We start from the raw sequence: 12567 nt of genomic DNA, 5'->3' as shown, positions 1-12567 counted from the left end.
AGAAGGCAAAGACTGTTGAGAGTTTGGAGGGTGGTAGTAGCAGTGGTAAGGCTGCTAGAGTTCAGGAGGGGAGGCCAGTAGAGGGGACCCTATGACAGACCTGTACAGTCTCAGAGAGGAGCTGTTAGTAGGGGACCTCGACCTGTTACTTCTCAGGGCGAAGCACAGTTGGTGCGGTGCTACAGATGTGAAAGAGCACATATGGTTAGAGATTGTTCTCATCCGGGGAATGTTTGCTTCAGATGTGGTAGGCTAGGCCACATCTCTAGAGATTGTCAGACACCGCTGACTTCATCTGGGAGTGCCCCGAGGCCACCCAAACCTACAACTGCGGGGAGAGTGTTTACATTATCAGGTGCAGAGGCTTCCACTTCATCAGACTTGGTGAAGGGGAAAGGGAAGGCAGCAGGTGAGGATGTTTTATTTTTGTTCGATTCTGGTGCCACACATTCATTTATTTTTGTTGATTGTGTGGGGAGATTGGGTTGTTGGTGTCTGTAAGGCACATTGTTTTGTATGTATCTACTCTGGCTTCAATTTCTTTGATGACATTGGAGGTGTGTATGAGATTCCTAATAGGGGTGTTTTGGTAGGAGGTTCTGAGTGAACCTGATTGGGTTGCTCATGATAGATATTAACATAATCTTAGGGATGGATTGGTTATCTACCCATCACATCCTTATAGATTGTGCTCGGAGAAGATTGGTATTTCCTCAGTTGGAGGATGAGGTGTTGTTGTCAGCGGGTCAGGCTAAGTAGTTGATGAAAGATGGAGCTGAGTGCTTCATGTTGTTTGTCGTTTTGAATGATTGAGATGGAGAGGGCCATCACTGAGATTGAGATTTTCAGTGAGTTTCCTGAGGTGTTCCCAGATGATGTGCCGGGATTGTTACCTATGCGTGATGTTGTATTTAGCATTGACCTGGTATTGGGTGCAAGATCGGTATCAGTGGCTTCTTATAGGATGGTTCAAGCTAAGTTGGTAAAGCTGAAGAAACAGATCGAGGATTTGTTGGAGAAATAGTAGTGAGGTCCAATGTTTCTCCTTGGGGTGCCTTGGTACTGTTAGTAGAGAAAGATGGTGGGGCCCGTTTGTGTGATTATCGGTAATCGGCAACTGAATAAATTGACGATAAGGAATAGGTATCCGCTTTTGAGAATTGATGAGTTGATGGATCAACTGAGGGGAGCTTCGATGTTTTGATGATTGTAGACCCCTAAAATTGTCCGGGTCGGAAATAAGACTCGAAGACTCTCGAAGATCAAAGGAAAGTCAGCCGGAAGGACTCCTGGAAGACCCTGGAAGACCCTAGGACGACAATCTGTAGGTTTAGAGGTCTTAGAGTAGCAAAAAATAAGAAAGTGGAGGGAATGAAGCCCAATACGGCCTCCCAGAAGTTCAGTACGGCCGTATTGAACATTTTAAACTACAATACGGCCGCACTGAACTCAATACGGCCGTATTGAAGTTTCTGAACTTCAATACGGCTGCATTGAATTCAATACGGCTGCATTGAATTCAATACGGCTGCACTGAACTTCAATACGGCTGCACTGAACTTCAATACGGCCGTATTGAGGTTTTTTGAACTTCAATACGGCCGTATTGAATTCAATACGGCCGTATTGTAGTTCAAAACTTCAATACGGACCGTATTGACCCCCAGAGGCCGTATTGCGCCTCATCCCTATAAATATGACGTCAATTGGACGTCATTTGACACTTTCACACTGAGTTTGAACCCTCTTCTTGAGTATTCTGGGTTTTTTTGAGCAGTGCTCTGCCTAGAAATCACTCGGAGAGTTGATCCGACGAAGTTCTTGAGTCACGAGCCATTTGCTTGAGTCTCGAACCTAGTCGAAGGGAAATCCTCCGGATTTCCATAGTTAAAATTTTATAGGAGGGAGCGAGCGGTCTTGTAGAGGGAGGGAACGCCAAAACGCTTCCCAATTTCTGTCAAGATATATAAGAAAGCACGCTTCAAAGGTTTATCTCTTTAAAGTCCCTTCTTTTACCGCTTTCTGTGTGTACATATTTAAACTGTCATCATGTAGATAGTTAATTTATAATTGCTTAGAATAAATAGGGGTAATTTAGTAATTTTGCACTATTATTTTTAAATAATCTGTCATAGGGAACCCGAAAGGGGCGCTGTGGGGTGCTAACACCTTCCCCACGCGTAACCGACTCCCTTACCCGACTCTGGTTGTAATGGCCGAAGTCGATTTTTGAATCGATTGCCTTAAACCTCTTTTTCCAATGTTTTGAGTAAAACATTGGTGGCGACTCCATGAACCCTTCCTTTTTATGAAAACCGCTAATCCATGGAGGGTCCCGCTTGGGATTAACATGGATTAGTGAGCCTTTTAATAAAATTGCTCGTTTGACAAGGTCTCAGTTTGAGAATAAGTCATTCTAGCAATCCATATTTTTAAACAAATAAAAGAGTCCAACCATCCTTCGCGAATGCCGAAAGCCCGTTTCGGGCCGGTGGCGACAATGATATATTGGTGTATTCTAGATCTTTGGAGGATCACTATGAGCATTTGAGGTTGGTTTTACAGGTACTGAGAGAGAGGTAGTTGTATGCCAAGCTGTCCTAGGGTGAGTTTTGACTGTTTGAGGTGAGATTTAGGGCATGTGATATCGATAGAGGGGATTACAGGAGATCCAGCCAAGGTGGAGGCTGTGATCCAGTGGGAGCGTCAGAGGACTGTTACGGGGATTAGGAGTTTTGTTGGGTTAACGGGTTACTATCAGAGATTTATAGAAGAGTTTCTCTCGAATAGTAATGCCTTTGACTTAACTGACTTGGAAAGATCAGCTTTTAGTTTGGATGGACGCTTGTGAGCAGAGTTTTCAGGAATTGAAGGAGTGATTGACTACTTCTCCAGTTTTGGTGTTACCTGACACTGGTGAGTATTTTGATATGTTTTTGTGATGCTTTTCACCAGAGGTTGGGCTGTGTGTTGATGCAGGAAGGGAGAATAGTAGTGTATGCTTCGAGGCAACATAAGACTCATAGAAGAATTATCCTACTCATGATTTGGAGCTTGCAGCTATGGTGTTTGCCTTGAAGTCGTGGAGACACTATCTGTATGATGCGAGATTCAATGTATTTAGTGATAAAAAGGAGTTTGAATATGAGGCAGAGGAGGTGGATGGAATTCCTAAAGGACTTTGATTTTAAGTTGATGTATCATCCTGGGAAGGCGAGTGAGGTAGTGGATGTATTGAGTAGGAAATCCATTCATGTGTCAGCTATGTTGATTAAGGAGTTGGAGCTGATTGAGTAGTTTAGAGATTTGAGACTAGAAATGGAGGTTGTCCAAGATCACATTAGTTGCGGTATGATCACCATAACTAATGAGTTCTTGAGACAGGTGGGAACTAAGCAATTACAAGATCTAGAATTGTTGAGGATTTTGGGATTGCTTGGTATTAAGAGGGCAGCTGTTTTTGAGCTTAGTGCTTTGAGCTTAGTGCTGATGGAGATTCTCGAGTGGAAGTGTGATAGTGTCACTAAGGACTTTGTGGTTGGGTTGCCTAGGACAGCTAGGAACAGTGACTCTATCTGGGTGATTGTTGATAGGTTGACAAGTGTGCGCACTTTCTTTCTATCAAGAGGTGGTCCTTGGAGAGGCTTGCACAGTTGTATATCAGAGAGATAGTACGGTTGCATGGAGTGTCTTACAGTATTATCTCTAACAGAGATCCAAGGTTTACTTTCAGGTTGGCATACTCTGCATCAAGTTTTGGGGACGAGGTTGAGGTTGAGCTCTGCTTATCATCCACAGATAGATGGTCAGTCGGAGAGGACAATTCAGTCAATGGAGGATCTCTTGAGAGCTTATGTGTTGGATCATCTGGGTAGCTGGGAAGAGGTGTTACCATTGGTAAAGTTTATTTATAATATCAGTTATCACTTAATTATTGGCATGACACTTTTTGAGGCTTTATATGGCAGGAGGTGTAGGACTCCATTATGTTGGTATCAAGAGGGTGAGCCAGTAGTGGTTGGTCCAGAGTTAGTTCTTCAGACTACTGAGATGGTGAGATAAATTCAGCAAAGGTTGAGGGCTACCCAGAGTTGATGAAAGTCCTATATCGATAGGAGGAGGAGACCTCTAGAATTTGATGAGGGAGAACATGTGTTTCACATTTCACAGTTTAGGAAGTACATCCCAGATCGGAGTCAAGTGGTAGAGATGGATGAGGTGCAAGTTAGAGAGAACTTGACCTATGAGAAGAAACCGGTAGTTGTGGTTGATCACAAGTTGAAGAAGCTTTGTGGCAAATCCATCAGCTTGGTGAGAATTGTTTGGGATGCAGCTACTGGTGAGGTTACCTGGGAGGTGGAGAGTCAATTCAAGGAACAGTATCCATTCCTCTCTTCAGGTAGACCTATTTTCGGGGACGAAAATTCCTATTTGTTGGGGAGTATTGTAACATTGTTAAAAAAAAAAAAAAAGGCTGATTCAGTAGCCCAGAACGGGCCGTTCCCAAATTGGAACGGGCCGTTCCAAGCTACTGAATTGAACTACATATTGTAGTTGAGAACGGGCCGTTCTGGGAAGGAGAACGGACCGTTTTGGAGGGAAAACGGGCCGTTCTGGAGGGAGCACGGACCGTTCTGGAGGGAGGACGGACCGTTCTGGAGGGAGCACGGACCGTTCTAGAGGGAGAACGGGCCGTTCCGGAGGGAGAATGGGCCGTTCCGGATGAGTCCCGGAACGGGCCGTTCTGGTTTCAGAACCGGCCGTTCTGGGCGTTAATTTTGTGCGTGATTTGGGAGTTCGGAACGGGCCGTTCCGAACTCGGTACGGGCCGTTCTGGGCCAATCCGAAAGTCTATAAATAGGGGGTTGGGGGCCTTCAGGAGTTTCAGAGTTTTTAGAGAGAAGTTTTAGAGAGAAGGTCTCTGGGTCAGTGAGCTCCTTTCTCTCCCAAATTTCTCTATTTGACTCCTTTTCTCCTCTAGATCACTAACTCCTTCTGACTTTTCTTGAAATTCAGATCAGAAAGCTTGTTTTGGGAAGACTAAAGTTCCGAGTTGAGCCTCGAGGGGAAATTCTACTTTTGTTCAGTCTTTGGCTATCTGAGCCAATCTTCAGGTAAGGGAAGCTAGAATGTTTGTTATTTAAGTTGCATGTGAGTTTAGAAACTCAATTGATGCATGAAAGTTGAGGATCCATGGCTGGATCGGAGAATTCGCTAATTGTTCAAAGTCTTGGAAAAAAAATGGGGGTTCTGGTGAATTTGATGCATCAGATGGGTGCATGTTGATTCTAGGTTTATTTAAGTTGTATGGAGTCTATGCATTGTATTTTGTGTTTGCATGTGGCTGGATTTGTTGGTGTGGATGAGAGTTTGTGAACTCTGTTATTGGAATTTAGGCCGGGCGCAGGTTGAATGCGCTAGGCGTGGATGAGTCTTAGGACTCTCAGGCTGGGATTAGGCTGGGCGAGCTCAGGCTACGCCGAGGTGAATAAGTTTATGAATGAATTGATGCTTATGCATGTTTAAAGTTAAAGTTTTAGATCATGTATGTATGATATATGATGTATGGTGAGGTGTGATTCATATGTATGCTTTGTGATGATACGTATGAATGTTTGAATATGATATGACATGCGTATATGTTCATATGAGTATGATTGTTGATCATAATGGTGGGCAGACCATTATGATGTATGATGCATTATTGCATGTGATGTCTTATGACATGTGTATGATTGTTGATCATGATGGTGGGCAGACCATTATGATGTATGATGCATGATTGCATGTGATGCCTATGGCATGAGTCTAGCTTAGGACTTGAGGAGAGGAAAAATATTTTCAAACTGGAAGAGCTCACATAGAGTCTCTTGAGAGTGGTGCTTGGATAGACCACTGATATATGAGAGTGGTGCTCTGGGAGGCCACTGGATTTGGGAGAGTGGTGCTCAGATAGGCCACTGGGTTGGGTGAGTCTCCTCTAAGTCCTTAGCTAGTGTTGGAGCGGGGTATGAGGTCGAGGGTTATTCCCTTAACCAAGTACTCGGGAAGGTGCGTGGATCCTTGCGGATAGTCGGTGGGCGAACTCCACAATTGACTTGGTTAATGCATGCCAAGGTCGTGGTAAGCCCGTACCCAGCTGTGCTATACCTGACGGTGGATCTGGACTTCCAAGTGTGTAAGTGACATCATCCGAGTAAACCCGAGGGAGGATTATATCCTGTTTAGCTGTGACCGAGCGGGCGCTTTGGGCGTGAAAACGGTTGGGGTGGTTTCGGTAGGATGGAATGTCACTTATACAGCTCTATTGTTATGGAGATCTCCTAGGTGTATGCGTGACGACGCATTAGATGATTGATATGAATTGATATCTGTCATGAGATGCATTTATTGCATGATTATTAATATGATGAAGTGTGGTGTTTGACTTCATGACTGGTGGATTATATTTTATGCATGAGTAGTATTGGATAGAGTGTATGGTGTGACTCTATGAATACGATTGTGTAGTATAGATTATTATGATTCATTTGTGAATTCTAGCTTACCCTTATGTTTCCATGTGGTAGAACTGCGATGATCATACTTGGTATGGGAGCAGATCAGGCCTAGCTTGAAGTCGAGGTGACCGCTGCGAGACGGGGAGTTTGACCGGCACTAGGGAATATTATTTTTGGGATGATTGTACATATATGGCATTTTATTTTGTATTTAAAGAATTTGGTTATTTTTATTCTTATCTATACCCGTATGTATGAGTTATCCAATTTAATATTTTCCTTAGTTCACTAGTAGTAGTGCGATTCCACTAAGTGTAGAGACCATGGCGGGTCGTTACAGAATTAATGGATGATCTTAGAAAAAGAACGTAAGGGTACTCTTAGCATTCATTTAAGAGCTACTACGATGTATCAGAGTAGCGCAGCGGAAGTGTAGTGGCCTAAGATGAAGAGAGGAGTAAAGCAATTGTATACTTGTGGTTAGCATACTAGAAATCTTTAAGAATTTTGTAGCACTTAGACGCTCCATTTTGGAAGTGAGATGGTGAGTGGATAGACCTTAGTGGTAGGTTTGTCTAAGACGCTTAAGTGATTGATTTTATTTGTGTTTCAGTGGATAGACTCGCCAAGTTTATATGTCTTACCCTTAGAAATCCTTTGATAAAATTGATAGAGTTGTATATCAGTAACGTAGTGAGGTTACATAAGGAATAGAAAGTAAGAAGAGAGAAGTCTACCATTACAAAAATTTTGGGGACGAAATTTCTTAAAGGAGGGGAGTATTGTAACAACCCATTTTTCGTGTGCCAAAGGCCTAACTCGTGGCCCAGAACGGGCCGTTTCAATTTTGAAACGGGCCGTTCTGGAATAGTGAGTATGGCCAAAATTTTAGAAGCAGAACGGGCCGTTCTGGTTTGGAGAACGGGCCGTTCTGGAATTAGAACAGGCCGTTCTGCTGGGTTTGAGAACGGGCCGTTCTGGTTTGGGAACGGGCCGTTTTAGTTGAAAAATTTACGTAGGTTTGGAGGGCCCAGAACGGGCCGTTCCGATTTTGGAACGGGCCGTAGTGGTAGGTGGGCGAAAAATCCTATAAATAGGCCTCAAATCCTCTCATTTCTACACACCTCTCATTCTCACTCTCTTTTCTCTTCTGTTCTCTCTTTCGTTCCTCTTCTTCTCTCTGAAGACCAAGGGGAACTCAGAGGATGAAGTTCTGCTCCAGTTTTAGTTCCGATCCTTATTTAAGGAAAAAGGGGAGGAGGTTCTACCCGAGTTCCTATTTATCCAGGTACGGGGGAAAAGGAGATTATTTATTTGTAGAGTTACATGAGGGAATTGGGTAGAGGAAGAGCCCTTAGGGTTATGAATAATTTTATAATTATTTATGTTTGGAGAATTAATTATCTTATGTGATTCTATATATATTTAGGATTACGAATATATGTTTAACTTGTAAAAATGATGCTCTGAGAGAGAACGAAATTATAGAAAAGTGCCTGTAAGTTAGGTTGTGAAAAATTGGATGATTTCTGTTTGAGAAATTGAGGATCCCATTAGATTCTGTATGTGTTGAGGATTATAGATATGCTAATAATTTGTAAGAATGATGATCTGAGAGGGTGAACGAAATTGTAGAAAAGTGCCTGTGAGTTGGGTTTTGGAATAATTGGAGATTTTATCGTTTGTATTAAAATTATATTAAATTGCTAATTTATTGATTATTATTACATTTATGAATGTTATATTAAATTGATAATTCTATTGATTTAATATTGTATTAAACTGGGGAATTAACTGAGTTTTATATTATTGTTATAATGAGTATTCATGGTGAATTGCGTGAGGATGTGTAAACCCTTATTTTGTTAGACTTATCTGTTGAGTATGTGATATGAAATTGTGTATGTGATATGAAATCATGATATGAGATGAGATGTTGTATGGACATGATTAAGGTTGTGATTGTGATGTGTTTCCTCACACTAGTGACTAGGGATGGCACGACCCCTGGGTAAGTGGTGCTACAGGGAGGGCGTGACCCTAGTATGGTGTGGGATGAGTAAGATAGTTAACACACACCACTTATGTCGATTATGGCAGCCCTGACATAGGGTTAATTGCAAGAGATTGTATGGATTGTAATGTGATTGTGGTTCCTCACATTCATGCTTCAGGGACGAGCGTACTCATGAGTGATCAGGGATGATACGAACCCTGGGTAGGTGATGCTTCAGGGACGAGCGTACTCCTGAATGATCAGGGATGATACGAACCCTGGGTAGGTGATGCTTCAGGGACGAGCGTACTCCTAGATGATCAGGGATGATACGAACCCTGGTATGGTGTGGGTTGAGTGAGGCAATTAACCCGTATCACTTGTGTCAGATGTGGCGAGGTCTTGGCATAGTGTTAATTGTAAGATTGGCTTGAATTATGGACGTGAAAATGATATTGTTAAACGTAAAATGGTGTGGAGGGTGATGGATTGATAAATTATGATACATGCTTATATATATGAATTATGATGAGATTTCATTATGATGTGGTGGTATGTACTTTGCATATAGATATTTCCTTTTCTCACCGTATAAATTTTGGATGTTTTAGGTGAGGAAGATCCGGCTACGAGTAGAATGCCAACAGTTGAATTGTGGGTATGCTCTGATATTGTGACATCGGGGCAGAGGATTTTTAGGACATAGATTTGATATGGATTTGGAATTGTAAATATGATTTTGAAAACAATTTGTAAACTTTCAAGTTTTATTTTCAATTATTATGTTGGTTATTGATAAATGAATATGAAGGTTTTATGTGAACCCTTTTACCAACGTTAAAAACTTTATTCTTTAAGTTTATTTATATGATTAATATTTATGTGTTGGGGTAGTAAGGGTGTCACACTTATAAACCAAACTATTCCCAAGGACTAATCCCCAAAGCTTTTACACTAGGGGGCCTTCTCTGGTGGTGTATTCCATATCAATCCCTTAAAAACATTTATGCACATGATGCATGTCAATCAAGACTCCATGCTTTTCTCGTATCACATTTTCATATCTCATTCCCATATCATGTTATCATGTCTCATCATCATGTCTTATCATCATAACACATCATCATATCACATTACCATGTCTCATTATCATATCACATCATCATATTATCACATCATATTCACAATTTTCACAGAAAACTCTAATTCATATAAAAACATATTCATTTTTAAAATTAACCACATACTCATGCATCACATCCAACAAGGAACACAACAAAGCAATCCGAAGGCAAAACATAAAACATTCATATTTTGCCCGTTTTCTCATAGGGTTTCCTGTAGGAACCCACAGAGCACTCTAATTCATATAAAAACATATTCATTTTCAAAATTAACCACATACTCATGCATCACATCCAACAAGGAACACAACAAAGCAATCAAAAGGCAAAACAAAAAGCATTCATATTTTGCCCGTTTTCTCGTAAGGTTTCCCATAGGAACCCACAGAAATCTCAAATCATACAATAACAATTTTAAAATTGAAATTAATCATTTATTCAAGAAATTTATACAATTAATTACATACAAGATGAACAATAGATGAAACATATACAATTGGGGAAAACCCCTCATACATGAGCATACAACAAACACAGGATTGGAGCCCAATCCCACTACCCATCATACGTTCCCACACCCAGAGTAAGGTTTCTCACTCCCCCTTACCTGAATGAGCAGAAGATGAATGGTCTTGGTGTGATCTAAGATCGTTCCTGAGTACTCTTCCTTAGAGCTCTTTGTTTCTTCTCTTTTTTGCCCTAACTCTTTAGAACGCAAATGAGGCAAATAAGGTTAACGCTACCCGACTCATTTCTTAAAATTAATCCATTGGGTTGGGTCAACCCAACCCATTTTCCTTCTCTTCTAACCTACTTCATTTTTTCCTCAAAATAATTAAATAAAATAAATACATGTATATTATAAAATATTTTTCCTCTGTAATAATAATATATTTCTGACCCTAAAATATAATAATATAATATCAATAACAAAATATCATATAAAATCAACTTCTCTTAAAACATATAAATATTTATTTAAAAATGCTAGTAAAAATACTTATTTAATACGTACAAAATAATATTCTTCTATAATTATTAAAATAATTATGACAAAATACCATATAATAATAATAATAATAATAACCTTTTTGAAAACTAGGGTGTTACAACAAGGACAACACAAGATCCCCATTCAAGCTATATGGCTTAATAGGGGTTTTGTGTACAAAAACTTGTAAAAGAAACATAAATCCTAATTTTGAATTGATCAAAATAAGTTAAGCTTCCCTTAATTCTTTTGTCAATTTTAAGCTATCTTGAAAGCAGGAGATTTAAGAGAAGGAGATGCAAAAGGACCCTCAACTATTCCCTTTGCTATTAGCCTATAAGTTGCTTCAGTTAAGTGTGCTCCATCCCAATTTATATGTTTTGAAGGGTCAAAGCAAACCGTTGAAGCAAGGCTTCCGCAAAATATATGTACATCAACGTTGTAAGGTTCACTTTTACCACAACATGCTTTAAAAGTGTCAATCTTACCAAAAGAAAACCCTGCATCATTAATGTACATAAATAAAGCATAAGAAACAAACAAGTCAGAATAAAATTGCTTATCCAATATAAGAAATTAAAAAACAAAAGGTACCATATTGTTGTGGTGCTTCAAATAAACGTTTGGCATCACCATAATAATCAAATATATTATCTTAACATGGTTGTTCTTTTGTCTTAGTGTCTCCAGGGTTTGATTGAGTCTCCAATTATAGTATTTAATGAAAACATTATAAGCCGCTAAGCACCCAAATTGATCATAGTCATCTTTGTTACTATTATTCACTACTATTAAGACAACAAAATTACACCCAATTGCGAAATAAGTGCATTGATATCATTTCCACCTATTTATCCCACGAAAAATAATGACTTTTTGAAGTAGTTATCACACTCTGTCATAAAATGGAATAACATTTGTAAGCCATATTTGGAAAAAAATCATGTATATAGAAGAAACATTACTAAAGGAATTTTGGTAAAACCTTGTTTATTTTTGCAAAGGGAAGGTTTTAACTTCTTAAACCAATCAAGTTGAACACTCAACGAGATATTCGTCGATGGTGGAATGAGTATTTTTTGTATGAAATAGTCCATATCAAGTGCAGTTGCACCGACAAATGCAAATTTTACTCCTTGTCGAACGTCTTGACCTTTGCTGAGATTGAGATATGATGGCAACATTGGCAAACCATATGCCTCAGCTACAATTGAAACAACCATAGGTTAGTATTTTTTTCAACCACCAGTACACTATTCATGTTCCCTTCCTATTAAGGAAATTCGATTAAGATATGTAAACAACTAATGGCTATTTGAAGTATGTTGAGCCGTAAGGGCTATTATCATCCATAGATGGGTAACAAGTAGCAGCATTTTCGGTGTCACTTATGGAGTCACTAAAATTGAATATAGCTTCATATGGGAGAGGATTGGAATTTGAAATAACATTTCCAAGAAAACCACATGTAAAGGTGATGCAAAAGATAATGACTATCTTCATGATGTTACTATAACCCAAGAAAGGTTTAATGGACATTTGTGTGTGATCATGGGTACAAGAATATCAATTATAATTAAGCATTATATATTGTCACATAAACCACCATTTTGTCTCGCAATGTTACTGTCATGTTAATTTGACATCGCTTAACTATTATATTTCTTAAAAAAGAGAGTTGCAAGTTGTATTCTCATACATTTAACTAATACATATACATCCTTGAATATAGGTTTGTTACTCCTTAACATTACTTGTGTTGTTATTTTAGTCATTCTATGATAATATGGTTCATTCCTTTGACTTCTTTTAACAAGGTTCATCAACAACAATTAAAGGCTGTAACGATTTTCTTATATGCTTGAACCAAACTGTCTTTATTTCTCAAAAAATTATTTTCCTCATCGTAATAACTCTATTGTGGATAAAAAAAATTTATTACATAAATTACTCAAC

General features: G+C 39.5%; 1 protein-coding gene across 1 annotated transcript; it reads right to left on the bottom strand.

Annotated features, from left to right (window-relative positions):
- Positions 1-10869: 10869 nt before the first annotated feature.
- Positions 10870-11834, bottom strand: LOC109802996 (GDSL esterase/lipase At5g45910-like). The gene is made up of 2 exons (XM_083071960.1): positions 11597-11834; positions 10870-11111 (listed from the first exon to the last, which is right to left on the bottom strand). The coding sequence occupies exons 1-2, from the start codon at positions 11832-11834 to the stop codon at positions 10870-10872; spliced, it is 480 nt and encodes a 159-aa protein (XP_082928086.1).
- Between the last annotated feature and the right edge of the window lie 733 nt (positions 11835-12567).

Source organism: Cajanus cajan, chromosome 3 (assembly GCF_000230855.2).
Source record: "Cajanus cajan strain Asha chromosome 3, NIPB_CcT2T_4, whole genome shotgun sequence".
Taxonomy (NCBI): domain Eukaryota; kingdom Viridiplantae; phylum Streptophyta; class Magnoliopsida; order Fabales; family Fabaceae; genus Cajanus; species Cajanus cajan.
The sequence above is the reverse complement of the archived record's forward strand: the minus strand, read 5'-3'. Positions and strand labels throughout refer to the sequence as shown.

Bases quoted from the DNA above. Each gene is read 5' to 3' on its own strand.
- LOC109802996 (XM_083071960.1), bottom strand. From the start codon at position 11,834: ATGGTTGTTTCAATTGTAGCTGAGGCATATGGTTTGCCAATGTTGCCA. The intron at 11,112-11,596 runs GTTTTACCAAAA...TTAATGATGCAG, and splicing joins CCTTTGCAAAAATAAACAAG to GGTTTTCTTTTGGTAAGATT.